This window comes from Acipenser ruthenus, chromosome 5 (genome assembly GCF_902713425.1).
Source record: "Acipenser ruthenus chromosome 5, fAciRut3.2 maternal haplotype, whole genome shotgun sequence".
Classification (NCBI taxonomy): domain Eukaryota; kingdom Metazoa; phylum Chordata; class Actinopteri; order Acipenseriformes; family Acipenseridae; genus Acipenser; species Acipenser ruthenus.
Window position 1 is genome coordinate 15,426,472 of NC_081193.1, and position 16,178 is coordinate 15,442,649.

At 35.1% G+C, this 16,178-nt stretch overlaps 1 protein-coding gene across 1 annotated transcript; it reads left to right on the top strand.

The window, feature by feature from the left end:
- Positions 1-116: 116 nt before the first annotated feature.
- Positions 117-14,581, top strand: LOC117402250 (trifunctional enzyme subunit beta, mitochondrial-like). Its single transcript, XM_034003213.3, has 16 exons — positions 117-225; positions 1,238-1,313; positions 1,716-1,757; positions 2,120-2,216; positions 2,360-2,404; positions 2,713-2,812; positions 5,041-5,128; positions 5,334-5,521; positions 5,804-5,984; positions 10,292-10,413; positions 11,210-11,289; positions 11,520-11,567; positions 11,922-12,009; positions 12,596-12,670; positions 13,300-13,464; positions 13,913-14,581. The coding sequence occupies exons 2-16, from the start codon at positions 1,247-1,249 to the stop codon at positions 13,946-13,948; spliced, it is 1,422 nt and encodes a 473-aa protein (XP_033859104.1). The 5' UTR covers positions 117-225; positions 1,238-1,246; the 3' UTR covers positions 13,949-14,581.
- The last annotated feature ends 1,597 nt before the right edge of the window (positions 14,582-16,178 follow it).

A 16,178-nucleotide genomic window follows, 5' to 3' on the forward strand; every position in this document is an offset into this window, starting at 1 on the left:
GGAATTCATTTTTGGTCATCATTTACATCATATGTGTGTTATAATTTGTTTTAAAGCTATGGCTTTAGTAAAAAAAAAAAAAAAAAAAAAGATTACAGACAGGCGGATACTGAGCCAACCCCAAAAGTCGGGTCCTTTGACACTGACGAGACTGGTTGTGCAGTTCTGTGTAAGTCAGTCGGCCAGAAGAAGCTGGGAAGTGGTCAGAGAGGTTCGGTAACACAGGTAAAACCCTTATTGCGGGACAGTAAAAAAAAACAAAAAAAACTGCAGGTACCATAAATTCACACAGCGCACCTAATAGTTTTGTACATTTATATTTATGCAAACGTAAGGTTCTTCTGTAGAACTACTAAACTGTAATAGTAACGTACTTTCTGTGGTACTGTGGGTAGTACTTGACCGAATTGGTGTCCTTTTTAGATGTCCCGAATAGCAGTGATATCTAAATAGACAGTATATTGTTTGTTTACTATAACAATAAATGCTTATTTTTTGCGTACCTGTAGTATTAACAGCATATAGTATCAGTAGTAATCGAGTAGCAATATATATAAAATGATTATATATATATATATATATATATATATATATGTATATGTATATGTATGTATATATGCATATGTATATGTATGTATATGTATATATATATATATATATATATATATATATATATATATATATATCTATATATATCTATATCTATATATATCTATATATATATATATCTATATATATATATATATATATATATATATATATATATATATATATATATATATATATCCTGTATTGATACTTTTGATTTGTTTTGTATGAAATGGGAGTTCTTCATATTTACTTTTTGCGCTTTGTCATTTGTATACAGGAGTCGGCATTGCTGTATGATTGTGATGCCCTTGTACTAGAGTTAAGTAGGGCATAGGTCACTTTGAGAAGGCGGAGCTCATACTGTACAGCGCTGAATCAAAATTTAGTGGGATGAGAATAGGGGATTCATATTCATATGATTGTAGTCTTGTTGTTACTAATATTCTGAACACATTTTGAAACAATCTTTATTCGTGATTTAACCAGAGAGGTCTCCATATGCCTGTCTATAATTTATAGTTTAAATTACTTAAAAAACGTACTGTATAAAGTGTTTTTATTGCATAACCCTTTAGATGGTTGATCTAGCTAAAGTCAATTTCGCATTAAAAAGCACGCTGTTTTATATTTTGTGTACTTTATTTAGGCAAACAAAATGGCATCCATGTTGGCACACACTATCAGAAACTGTCCAGTTAATTCGTCTTGGGCTGCTAATCTCAGTAAGTAAACTTTGTTGATACATATTTTAATAACATTTTAAAACATTTAATAGCCGTATCTGAAGATACAACGAATTTGTTATGGTCACCTAGTAAAATACATTTGTGTTATTAACCTGTGCCACACTTTAAGTAAAGCTGGGCGGTATACAGTAAGTTCTAATTGCACCACTGGCAAAAGTGCAAGAACTCTAATATAATGGAGTAGTCTGTGCTGTGCAGTTTTTGTAATGGACATTTTTGTTTTTCAAATTAGAAGTTCTACAAGGGAAGCCTTGAACAGTGTTCTGATAGTGATAAGGGTAGTGAATTATTTTTAAAACCTGGCTCTCACACAAATATTGTCATTTTATAACATGCAATAACCTTTATTCGATTTTCTGATTTAATTATATTTTTAAGCTGCAAGATCCCTGAGTTCTACTTCACACCTTCAAGCTCAAGGTAATAAAAAAAATAAAACAAAAAAATAAATAAATCAAATAGGCTACATACATTAATACATATCACTACATGGGAATGTTTTTCAATAGTATACTATAGTAGGTTCATACAGTATGGCCATCGGAGTGTTAAAAACAACCGGATTAGACGTCCATGCTTTCTTTAATTTTGATCAAATCAATAAAACATGTTTTCTGTTATATATTGGAATGTAGGTATTTACCTTACTAAAAATTGGTATATTAAATAAGTCAATAGTTCAGTGTGTAATTATTTATTAAGTGTGGTGAAGGTAAGAAGAGAGTTGGGTTGTTGTAGTAACTTACACATTCTGTGTTCATGTCTCATGTCAATCACCCTAGTTCAACCGAAAACCAAGAAGACCCTGTCTAAAACCGGTGTTAAGAATGTTGTTTTGGTAGAGGGTGTTCGTACACCTTTCCTGCTATCTGGAACAGCGTGAGTATTACTAAGAATTGTGTATGAAATGAGAACATCATTACAAATATCAGCTTATGAAGTGTTATAATGTTAATGTTTTATATTAGCTATGTTGTGTTGAATTTTAGGTGTGATTAATTATTTTTTTTCCTTTTTTGAAGTTACAATGATTTGATGCCCCATGACTTGGCCAGAGCAGCTTTTCAGTAAGTAAACCTTACATTTTTTCAGACCTGTATTTGAAGTGTATTTAAGTTGTATTAATATCCTGACTATCTCATCTGATTGTGGTGGCACTTAGGGAAGACCTTAATTTGTACGTTATTGCATGTACCATGTCTATATAAGGAGGTGCTTGCCAATCTATTTTTATGTACATATGATTTTGTTTGCATCTTATCAAAGTAGGTTAAAACTTGTTTGGACGTTCTTTGCCACAAGTTATTTAGCATTGGGTTGGTGGAATGTACTTTGTTTCTAATATACTTGTTTTCTTACATATTTATTTTAATAGGGGTCTTCTCACGAGAACAAGTCTACCAAAAGATGCTGTTGACTATATTATTTATGGAACGGTTATCCAGGAAGTCAAGACGAGCAATGTTGCAAGAGAGGTAGGCTTTTTCTTATAGGTGTATAATAATGAAGCATCCTCCTTTTTGTATTTATATTTTTTATTACTTTTTTAATTTAAGTACTTTACCAGGAAAATAACATTACGTGGAAATTACCTTTATTTGGTTGTCATGCTGCTGCAAAGGTTTGCAGAGTGCTTAATAAACATGAAGAAAAAACATAACTGAAGAAAATTTAAACTGGAGCTACTCTGAAGCAGTACATTTATAATTAAGTAGCCCTAGATTTATTTTGTAGTTAAATATAAATTGAAACTCGTTAAACCTAATAACTAATCTGAACAGGTGTAATTTGTGGTTTAAAATGAACAGGTTTTATTGTCTCACATTTACTGTTATTTAAGCTGTTTGACTTTTGCCCCAGTTGGCACCAAATTTGTTTACAGACTGTAGTCTTGAATTTGTTTGAGCCTTCATGACTATTCCCTTGGGGGGTAGAGAAACACAATAAGAAAGGATTCATTCATGGCTCTTCCCTTTTTGTGTTTGTATATACAGTGCCTATAGAAAGTCTACACCCCCTTGAACTTTTTTCACATTTTGTTGTGTCAGTGCCTCAGAGTTTCATGCATTTAAATGAGGATTTTTTTCCAATTATCAACACACCATACTCCACACTGTTAAGGGGAAAAAAATTTTTATTGAGAAAAAAATTATATATTAAATATAAAACTGAAAGATCATAATTGGATAAGTCTCCACCCCCCTGAGTTAATACTTGGTGGAAGCACCTTTGGCAGCAATTACAGCTGTGAGTCTGTTGGGATAGGTCTCTACCACCTTTGCACACCTAGATTTGGCAATATTTGACCCTTCTTCTTTACAAAACTGTTCAAGCTCTGTCAAGTTCCTTGGGGAGCGTTGATGGACAGCAATCTTCAAGTCATGCCACAAATTTTCGATTGGATTTAGGTCGGGGCTCTGACTGGGCCACTCAAGGATATTGACCTTTTTGTTCCTTAGCCACTCCAGTGTAGCTTTGGCTGTGTGCTTTGGGTCGTTGTCATGCTGAAAGGTGAACTTCCGTCCCAGTTTCAGCTTTTTTGCAGATGGCAGCAGGTTTTCCTCAAGCACTTATCTGTACTTTGCTCCATTCATTTTCCCTTCTATCCTGACAAGTGCCTTAGTCCCTGCCGATGAGAAACATTCCCATAACATGATGCTGCCACCACCATGCTTCACAGTAGGGATGGTGTACTTTGGGTGATGCGCTGTGTTGGGTTTACGCCAAACAACGCTTTGCATTTAGGCCAAAAAGTTCAATTTTAGTTTCGTCGACCACAAACCTTTTTGCCACATGACTACAGAATCTCCTGAGTGATTTTCTGCATACTTCAAATGGGATTCAAGGTGGGCTTTCTTGAGTAATGGCTTCCTTCTTGCAACCATACCATACAGGCCAGATGAGTGCTTGGGATATTGTTGTCACATGCACACTTTGACCAGTCTTGGCCATAAAAGCCTGTAGCTCTTGCAAATTTGACATTGGCCTCTTGGTAGCCTCTCTGATCAGTCTCCTTCTTGCTCGGTCATCCAGTTTGGAGGGACGGCCTGATCTAGGCAGGGTCTTGGTGGTGCCATACACCTTCCACTTAGTAATCGTCTTGACCGTGCTCCTAGCGATATTCAAGGCCTTTTGATATTTTTTTATACCCATCCCCTGATCTGTGCCTTTCAAGAACTTTGTCCCGGAGTTCTTTTGAAAGCACCTTGGTGCTCATGGTTGAGTCTTTGCTTTGAAATGCACTACCCAGCAGAGGGAACCTACAGAACTGCTGGATGTATCCTGAAATCATGTGAATCACTACAGTTTAACACAGGTGGAGGCCACTTAACCTGGTGTGTGATTTTGAAGGCGTTACACCTGAGCTAATTTAGGATTGCTATTACAAGGGGGGTGGACACTTATCCAACCAAGCTATTTCAGTTTTTATTTTTAGTTAATTTTCTACAAATTTCTAGAATATTTTTTCCACTTGGAAGTTGTGGGGTAGGAGGTGTAGATAAATAAATGAAAAAATATATATTTTAATGCATTTTAATTCCAGGCTATAAGGCAACAAAAGGTGAACATTTTGAAAGGGGGTGTAGACTTTCTATAGGCACTGTGTCTATTTTCAGAGCAGATTTTGTGCTCTTCAAATGTAGCTTTAGCTGTTGGGCCACCTGAATTCTATGTTTTATATAAGTTTAATTCTGTTCCTCAGGCTGCCTTGGGAGCAGGATTCTCTGAAAAAACTCCAGCACATACAGTTACCATGGCATGCATCTCTTCTAATCAGGCAATGACTACAGGTATTTCAGTTACAGAAAGCAAAGCAGAATTAAACATTTTAACTGCAGGTGGTACTTTGATAATTTGAGACCTGTCCCTTTTGCTTTAAATGTTTTTCTGTTTATGTTTTTGTATACTGTATGTGCTTTATGAAACGATGTATAGAAATATAGTAGCTACTACTTAATTTCTGTAGTATATAAATAATTCTGTATTGCTGTGTAGGTGTTGGTCTGATTGCCTCAGGCCAGTGTGATACCGTGGTAGCAGGTGGAGTGGAGTTCATGTCTGATGTTCCTATTCGTCACAGTCGGAAGATGAGGAAGACCTTGCTGTCACTGAATAAAGCGAAGACCATGGGCCAGAGACTGGCACTTCTTGGCAAACTACGGCTTGATTTTTTTGCACCAGAGGTAGAAATATTACAGAACCAAAGGCTTCTGTATTAGACAATTGAGCAAACTTTACATACCTAAAACCTTAGCAAAGTGTACCAATGATTTATTTTTTATTTTTTATTTATATTGAGTATATATATTAAATAAGTATTTGCTCTTGAAACAATCTGACACTGTTGAAATATTTGAACCAGGAGGAATAATATGTTGAATGAGGATTTATATAGATGCTATTGCTCTGTCACTCCCAGTGTCACTGTTGCAAACAGTACATTTGTTTCCCATGTTTTCTTTTAGCTCCCAGCAGTTGCAGAGTTTTCCACTAGTGAGACAATGGGTCACTCTGCAGACAGGCTTGCTGCTGCCTTTGGAGTTACACGTCTGGAGCAGGACGAGTTTGCTTTGCGTTCTCACACACTAGCCAAGAAGGCTCAGGATGCAGGCCTTCTTAGTGATGTGATCAAGTTCAAAGTGCCAGGTAACTATGGAGTTAAGCAGGCGCTTTCAGCATGTATTAGCCCTCACCTCTAACTGCACCAAATGCAGGTATACTGTATTTGTTTCAAGTCACACACAGATAGACCATTTACGTAAAAAGGTAACTCTTCCTGCTTACCCTAATATAATGAATGTCTTTCCATTTTAAAATCGCTGAATGACATTGGCAGTATATTGTATTTTTTATTTTCATTTTATATGACCATGTCTGTACATCCTCCATTTTTCCTTTAGCACTAAGCGAGACATTAATGCATTCCGTTATTTGTTCACGCAGCATTCAGTCTGTAGTGAGTGTTTCAGCATTTCAACAGCTATCAATATGACATTTTGTTCATACTTAACCTTGTTAAAACCAACATGAATACAGTCTTTTCAGTTTCATTTAAAGTAGGAGGCTGGAAATCCCAAGTAGAAGGCAGTGGGGTATGGGGGTCCTCCCCCAGCACGGGTGCAAGTGGCAACCCAAAATGAATTTCAGGGTTTTACAGGGCTCTAAATCCTGCATATCCTTTATAGGGACCCAAAATTCAAAATAAGTGTATCTGTTCATTTTTTTATGATTTTAGGCATCAAGATTTAAAGAGCAAGTAAAAGTTACATATGTCTGTGAAAAGTAATTAGAAAATAATTTATTTATATTAGAATATTAAAACCACGAACTTGTCTTAGCACACAGTACATTTCAAAGTAAGTAAAGCCCACATATTTTAAGCAAATTTTGTTTGGTTTTGCAATAATTACACACAGAAAAAAGTGGTGAAAGAAAGACTGAACCAGACACCAATGAAACAGAGAAATTGTATTTCAGGCACAAAAACAAACAATGTCACATTATACAGATACCAAGTGAGACAGAAGAGAAAAATGTGAAGCAATTTCTAAATTAAAGACAATAAGTAGCAGTATTAATTGGTAGTACATTTTGAATACAGAAAAGGTAAGCCAAAAGCTATATTTTGTTTTCCATTTTTTCCTTTGCATTTAATTTAAAAAAAAAAAAAAAAAAAAAAAAAAAGAAGAAACCAAGACACATTGTTTCTAAAAATATTCATGGAACCAACCAGTCCTTACATTTATTTTGTCTTCCAAGATTCTGAGTATACATACTTTCCCACGGCGCCGTTACTGATTAACTACGGAGTCCAAGAATGCGCAAGTTTATTAATAAATAATGCATTTTTAAAAATGCGCTTGCAAGAACTGCGATTTCGAACACTGTTGATTTTACAGTTTTCAGAAGTTCGTTTCTTTTGCATTTTCTGTAAACATAAATCGATTTCTACAGTACGTTGTATTGTTTTCTTTCGTTTTAATATATATTTTTAATTCTGTTAACTGTTGCTTGATTAAAATAAATACAAATAACAGTAAATAGCATTTACTTGAACAACATAGCTTGAAAGTAAAAGTACAGTACATAAATATCAAGTTATAGGTATATGAAATGGAAAAACATGGAAACTACTTCAAATGGAAAAATAGTAATTTTGAAACGGAAAATCACTTTGGTGTACAAATGTTTTGGATATTTCTTATTCATTTTTATTAATACAGATTAGCACAAACCGACATACCACTTCTTAGGAGATTAGCATGAGCTACTATAGGAAATCTGGCGAAGCTTCCCGTTTTGGCTGGTGCTTGCACTCTGCCACAGAACACTACAATACACGGCTAACTAGCTTTAATTTGTATGAAATTAAAGTATGACTACTTACTGTAGAAATCACATTGTTTATGTAGTACCCTGGACAATTGTAAAATTTATTAACGTAGATTGTATACACTCTATTTAAGACTTTTAATGTAATGCTGTTGTAGCTTCATATTGCCAGAACATGTCGCCGCGAGAGGCACTCATGTCGATGAGCCAACTATACAGCTGGTGAGTGCGTAGGAGTAAAATGTTTCAAAGTGAAAGCAAACACAGAGTTAACCCATTCATTAATGCCTACATTTTTATACTGTGTATCTGTGTTTGAGACAGTGTCACACCAGCGTGTCTATACCCAAGCGTCAGTTCCCTTTCCTGGGTAAAAAAAAATACTTTATAGTATTACATTTAGCGTGAAAATACCCTCCCTCTCCCCACTGTTGCTCTTACCTAATATACAAAGAAAATATGTCTTTGTTGGGAAGACATGGAAAGTGTGACATCAACAGAAGAGGAGGAAGAAGAGATTCGTATTGTACATAAGTTTGCACATAAATTTCCATTTGACTTGAACTTCTTAAAGGGAATTTGGATAGTCTTCTAAAATAAAAACCTTTGTCTTTAATCATCTTTAGTACCGTGCCTATTTAAACAGATAGATAATCACGGTATGTGTTTATGCATATTTGTACGTCCTTGTTTGTGTGTGTACTTTTTAGCTGCATTTTGCGTGTAAATGTCAATATTACTTGACCACAGTTTTACAGCAACTCATTATGCAGCAAATGCTCTGACCAGTACATCTTGTAACTCATATAGTGATATTTTCTGTTTAATAAAGACTGAATCAGCAAAACAAAGCGCATAAAAATAAAATAAATCGGTCGTCATATTCATTAATTGCGCAATGCGAATATTGTTTCCTGAATTAATTGTACATGCTAGGTTTCAGATCAATCTTCGAAGTCAATGCATAAGACATTTTACAATGCTATAACATATTCACTGTATTTCGTACACTTCAAGTAAAAAAGCAATTTTTACATAGAACACGTAGGTTGGTTGTTTTAAGAATGTCATAACTCTGCTGTACGGTTTCTGACTCTGGTATATGATTGTATAGTCCGGCCTTCATAGCTTGAACGCTTGAAACTGATCGTTCCATTCACGATGTCTTACATACGTAATGAATTGTGGAAATTGCCGCTATTTTAGTGGAACAAAATTAACATTTTGAATACTATTTACTGGAACGTACGAGCACTGTAAAAACATTTTTTTTCTTTTTGAAATAACTATTTTATGTTACCGGCAGGGAAGGAGACTCAGACACAGAGAAGCTGCAGTTTAGGCGCTAATGTGTTTTTTAATAAACTAAAAATAACAGAAACAAAATGTCACAAGGGCCAAAATAAACAGTTAAACAAAAACACTAATGTCAGGCTGGGCATTCGCCTTCATTGATCCCTATAAATATAAAACAACACTCACAGTGTAAAACTCCAAACTCCCTTCTCTCCAAACAAAGGATTTTCCCCTTCTTAAATACCATGTGGCTGGAGCCTAATTATCCATTAATCATTCAATTTAGCTCCAGCCACATTCTCAAATGTATTTTGGCAGGGATAGGAAATTAACCCCATCCCTGCCAACCACCAATACACAAACCACAGTATTTAGCAGCAGTGCCCTGCCCTACCACACCATCATAGTCAACTGTGTAGTAACAGACCTGTGAAAGTCAGTGACATGGAATCTGTACAGACAATGCTTGTTTACAACATTTGCAGTTCAAATATGTGTATATACCAAGTAAAGCTATTCTAGTTGACAGCTATATTCATATAGTATATATAGTATAATGAAAACAGCATAATGGTACAGTTGTCTCCGCTTTATCAGACGCCTCAGGAAAAATGCTCCGAATAAGCAGCTGTCCCAATTAAATGAGAGGCATTTGAGATGACATTAGTCACACTTTTTTGTTTCCAAATGAAGAATAAAATCGCATCACATTATGATTAAATGTTAAATACATAATTAAAAATGAGTTAATTGTTTTTTTTTTAATTCCTAAACAAAATGAATGCCTGTTTTAATATAATTTAAAATAATTAAATCACATCTTATCACAAAGCGAGGCACCTGCGATGTTGACACGCCAACTTTTTGCAACAGCAGCTTGAGAAATCACACTCCAGCTCCATAAGAGTTCAACATGGTTTATGCAATTTACGCAAGTCACAGGGTAATCATGTACTCACTGCACAGTGCTACGCGAGTCTGTCTTGCTCTGAAAAGCGATCTCTGTTCATCATTTGCAAATACTGTATCCCAATTAAACGACATAAATAGCATTGGGAAGAACCATCTCCCAGAAATGTATCCCATTTAAGCAGACATTGTGATTATCAGTATCCCAATTAGGCGGCACCGACTGTACTAGATATTTCTTGCAAATTAATTATATTAAAAATTAAGCAGATTTGGTTTGCAGTTGATTAAATCTATTAGGACAATTTCAACTATAACCCTGAGGTGTTTATTTCCTAAATATCCAGAATATATCTTAAAAAAAAAAAGAAACATTTTTATTAATATTGGATACAATTGTTTTGTATTTCAACAAGGACGGGACACCATTACAGCAGACAATGGGATTAGACCAAGCTCAATGGAGCAGATGGGCAAACTGAAGGCTGCTTTTGTCAAGCCCCATGGAACAGTCACTGCTGCAAACTCATCTTTCTTGGTAAGAGGGACAAAATTCAACCCAGTCATAAAGCACATCTTGCAGTACAATTTAATAAAAAACAACATACATTTATATAAAAAAAAGTGAAATTCTGTTTTATTTCTTGCTGCCACAATATACAAAAAGATACTTGGTTGATATTTTAATAATTCTTTCCATTATTACACAAACGTTGCTGTGAAATAATGAGTGAATAAATCCCCATGTAAAATGCTGGAATGACCAGGCTTCTGGTTAGGAACAGTGCATGAAATTGCAACTGAACATTGGTTCAGTTCAGACCCAGAGTGGCCTTGGTATTTAATTTACTGTGTACAAATTACTGTGTGCAGTAGGTATTTTATGAAAATTTTTAAATTGTTTTAATAGCGTATAAATAATACAAAAAGAAAGAGTTCTGAAACCGATAGGCCATTGAGTTCATTCATCCCAGATGACACTGTATGTGATGCTAGGCAGACCATATCCTAGCTACCTGAGCAGCTACTGTCTCAGGGGAACTGAAGTGAAAATAATAGGTACATCATGGTGCACTGTGCTGCTACCGGAATGGAAAGTATAAACACACTTTTTCCAGGACTGCAGTCAAAAATGTAAATAATACCACCAAGCATCAGGATAGTTCAGTTTCCCGAAGCTGTTCATAATGCCAAAAAAATACTGACAGTTGTTTTCAAACGATCCAGGAAGATATGAAATGGCACAGCAAGGCCCAATACATCTTGGAGGTATTGTTAAAACATATGTGCATGTGACACTGGCTCTTAATTTTGTATTATTTTCTTCCATTTAGACTGATGGTGCTTCAGCTGTGCTTCTGATGTCTGAAGAGAAAGCACTTGCTATGGGATACAAACCAAAAGCATACCTAAGGTAAAGGCAATGTTTGTATTTAAGTCATACAAAATGATTGAGAAGGTAAATAAATGCATTTTTTCAAGCCATGTAATAGATGTATCTACAAATTTATGAAGGGTGTGTGCTGCACATTATTTAATGAACTGAGTTAAAACAGCACGTGCCTTTTATAGAAAGGACATGGAACATGATTGTAGTAGTTTATAGTTCCTTGTTTTAATAGTGATACTTCTCTATTTTAATAGGGATTTTGTGTATGTATCTCAGGATCCAAAAGACCAGCTTCTGTTGGGGTAAGTGAGAAGCATATGTTTTTTAATTTACTAGCTTCCAAGTTAGTTTTCTTGGGCAACTTTGCAACCCGTTTCATTTAAAAAAAAAAAAAAAAAATACAATACTAAACTGAACGTCATGTCCTTCTAGCCCTGCTACTTTGTAAATTGGATTATGTTGAAACTTCCTATAACCTTCCTAAGTACATTCTTTAGCAATTGTTCATCGTATAAGAAATGGGGTAAATGGAGTATGCCTGTTAATTAAATTGTAAATGCCTGTGTGTGATCCCTGAAGTACATTTTTCTGTGCTGTATTCTGTGTTAATTGTAATATATTGGGTGAAATGTGTGTGTATTATTTTCATTTTGCAGCCCAACATATGGTACTCCTAAAGTTCTTGAGAAGAGTGGTTTGACAATGGCTGATATTGATGTTTTTGAGTTCCATGAAGCTTTTGCAGTAAGTTTTTTTTTTTTTTGTTGTTGTTTTTTGGCATTTAAGGTATCTTAAAAAAAACTTTAAATAGATCTGTGCAAAGAGGAATATTTTCTTAAATGTGGTTGTGACTTGTAAGTTTCAGCTGCATGCAAAATTAATCACATCAAGTGTCATAGCTTAGGACAGTACAGATGCTGACCTATACATGACTTCACAATACTGGTATGAATTATGGAAACAGTTAAGATCTTGTCACATTGAACCTGCGCATTGTAACGGTACCTGTAAATTCAACCAATCTGAAGCAAACCAACAAGAAAATACACATTTAAACTGTCTTAACTCTGGTGCGTTGGTTTGATTGTGTAATAATGCTTTTATACTGATCTGTTTTCTGGTAGATTTGAGATCCTTACTTCAGTTGCTTTAATGACAGCTTTTCAGTGAGTGTTTGAGAAAATATCCAGTCAAGTGTAGGTGTTGTACATTTCAGTACAAACCAGTTCTGTAATCAAAACTGTCATGCACTGGATAAAAGATATTGCTTTGAGGTATGTATAATTTTTCATTACGCCTCCTGCTTAAATGTTTTTAAATGTTGTTACAGGGACAGATCATCGCTAACATGAAAGCTATGGACTCTGATTGGTTTGCACAAACTTATATTGGCAAGAAATCAAAGGTACAGAAGGGATGGAATGCATTTGATAAATTTTCTAGGAGCTTCTTGATAAATTTGTCCTTTGTGACATGTTGAACATGTTTTGAGCCTGAGCAGAGGTTATAATCTATAGGAGCAGCTGGAAAAAACAAACTTTTTCAAATATTCTAGTGAATCTTGAAACTGTGGAAGTTGTAAGTGAAAAAAGATCTTATAAAGCAGGGATGGAAATAAGGCTCTCATTGCATAGCAGTTTGATCCATTCCTGGTTTTACTATGAGTTTAGTAAGACACACCTGAGCATGTTACCTACACACTGGGGCTAATCAGGCTCATTTTAAAACCTGGTATGGGTCTTATTTCCATCCCTGTAAAGTGTCAAACACAATAAAGGTACTATATTATTTATTTATTTATTTATTTATTTATTTATTTATTTATTTAGTGTGTGTGTATGTGACTAAGTTATAAAGTAGAAGTTTAAACATGTGTGATTTACCTTTCAACATAACATGCCAAAGCTGATCACATAAAAATAAAATCATTTTATAAGAAATTACCTTTTGCTTTAACTTGATACCACCTGTCATAGTAAAGCAATAGAACATTTTGCTTACAAGGAATGATAAAAGAATGATTTGCTTTTCAAGGTCGGTGCTCCTCCCATGGAGAAGTTTAACAATTGGGGTGGGTCCCTGTCTTTGGGACATCCATTCGGGGCCACAGGCTGCCGACTGGTAACAACCGCAGCAAACCGAATGATTAAGGAAGGAGGACAGTATGCTGTGGTAGCTGCCTGTGCTGCAGGAGGACTGGTAATGTCACCCTGCCTTGTAAATCTGGTTAACATCCAAACTGATTTTATGTGTATGACAGTCAGTGGGCGCTATTCAGTTGACTGTAATGGTGGCAGGCTAAATACTGGTAGCATTCAAATCACCACATACTTTTTATATAATTGACAGAAATGCACTACATAGACTTTAATGGATGTTATATTTTTAAATGTGTTGTTCGTACATTTAAACTATCTCTGTGGTTGTATTTAAAAATGTTGTCAACAGTTTCTGCCAACTAGCCACAGTAGTCTTCTGTAATACAGAAGCTTACTAATAGCTGGATAGTGTGTCCAATACTTAGAGCAAATTGTAAATTTAAATATTTAAATCAAATTTATTTAAAAGAACCAGTGGGCACCGTATAAATCAGTAACCTACTGTAAAATAATAAAAGATAATATGTTCTATTTTTTTTCTTTTTTAGGGTCATGCTATGATTGTGGAAGCCTATCCCCAGTAAAGATTGAATTGTCAAGTTTTGATGCCCTAGTTAATCCCATTCCAATGCACTTACTAACAGAAAACAAAAAGGCAGAGTCTTGGTTCTTGTATTTGAGTGGAAACACTATGCCTTTGCAAATATTCTACCAGTTTGCCTTGACACATAATGAACTGATTTACATAAGGCTTTTGGAGATGGTGACTAAAGATAGGTCGCAGAAGTGAAAGTCCAAGAACAGCATTGATATAGATTATTTCTATAGGTTTGATTTCTTCCCCAACAGTTAACTTTGTGGTAATATAAAATAATATTGTAATAAATAAAATAAATACTGTTTTAATAAAAAAAAAGGTGAAGTTGTCAGGCAATTTTTATTTGGCGTATCTAGTCATGAGGTTTGTATATTGCAGGACAGCTGTGGGGTAGATTCAATCAAAAGTACTTTATGACTTGCAGTATTACCCTGTTTTTGATGATATTCAGTCAAACTTTGAGACACAGGATAACACACCACTCTATTAGCAAATGTGTAAACCTTCATAAACACATGAATGTTTTGGTTCAATGCAGTTTGTTTTTGATAGACTCTCCCTTTAGGTTTTTTCAAACATGAAGGACTATGCTTTTGTATGAATAAATGGCTACAGTTTGTATTTTGCTGGAGAGTGAATCTGTCTCCCACTGCCCCTCACCCCCCACATAAAATGGTTTCTTTCTTGACAATAACCAACCAGTTGCTTACCATATTGACTGACCTGCTTTCAGTCAGTCACATGCTTGACCCAAAAGCCACTGCAGGGCAAATGACCCAGGAAGTACAAGTGCAAGCAGATAACCCAGGAATAAAGCATGGAAACAAAAATGTATTCTGTTAACATAATGTAGTACCAGATGACATTCTTTGTTTCTTGCATCTACGAAGATTAAATTGCTTAAAACCTTGTAGACTTGTAGACTTCGTATGAAAGGGGGTGAATAACTGCAGTATTACTGGCCAGAGAAGGATGACAAATGCTGGTAATCATGGAAAGGTTGATATAGTGTCACCATGGAAAAGGGAATAAATATGCTGTGTTTTTTCATTGAATCCTCCCATTAGGTTAGACATTGAAATAACCAAACAATAAACTGCTAGTGTTACGTACAGTAGTTTGTTTTGTTTCAGTGGTTCTGATATGACAGTTTTCTGGTACCTTTCTGTTTGTTATTATGGTTCACCTACATATTGTCATGTGTTGTACTGTGTGTGTGTGTATAGATAGATCGATAGATATCAATCTATCTATCGATCAGTCCATAATCCTTGGTAAATTTGTGTGAAATATTTTTTTGGTGATGAAGTGACAAAGTATCATGGGTATAATTTGAACATGGGATCTGCTTACATTAGCATTAAGCACATTTGCAAGTGCATGCACAAATCAATATCCTTCAAACTGGACTATCCATATTTATGAAGACAGGGCTCAACTGAAGTTGGAGCAGTGGGACTCCAGCGTACACATTTCCAAGTGTATTGGTTTGTTTGGTTTTACTGGAGATAAAAACAATCAATATTGTACTGTAACGGGTACTGTACAGATTTTCTGCACAATTAGAAGATGCACACAATTACATGCACACTTTTTATTTGATTTCCTTTACTGTGGATGGGGAATATGATAAATATGATCATTTACAAGGACTAGACAAGATCACAGGCTATGTGTGAAACATGCCAACAAATAACATACAGTATATTAATAATATTAGTAGTAGTAGTAGTCGTAGTAGTAGTATCACAGTACAGTAATCCTCTGCCAACAACAATGGACCAACTTAACTGTTGACCAATTGACTTTCGTCTGATGAGAAGCTTCTCCGATTTCACATTGGTACAATGGGATTTTGGCCAAATTGACTGGTGTAGGACCTGAAAGTGGTACGTGTACCCATTTAACAACAGAAAATGGTATCCTGTCAGTTCTGTGATTGACTACTGCACACATCACTATGAAAAAGACAAGCTGTAGTTCACCCACAAAATTGAATATGTTTACAATTTTAGATAACCCAATTTGTTGCTAATCAGTTAACATCACATAAATTTGTTGAATTGTGAAAAAACTATGGCTGTTTCCTTGTTTTCGGAGCTAAAATCACGATTTAATATACCACAAAATAACACCACACAAGGAAATAACTAGTGCAAGTAGGAACTATAGTCTCCACAACACACCAAGCTCTTAACACTTTCTGACAAATGAAT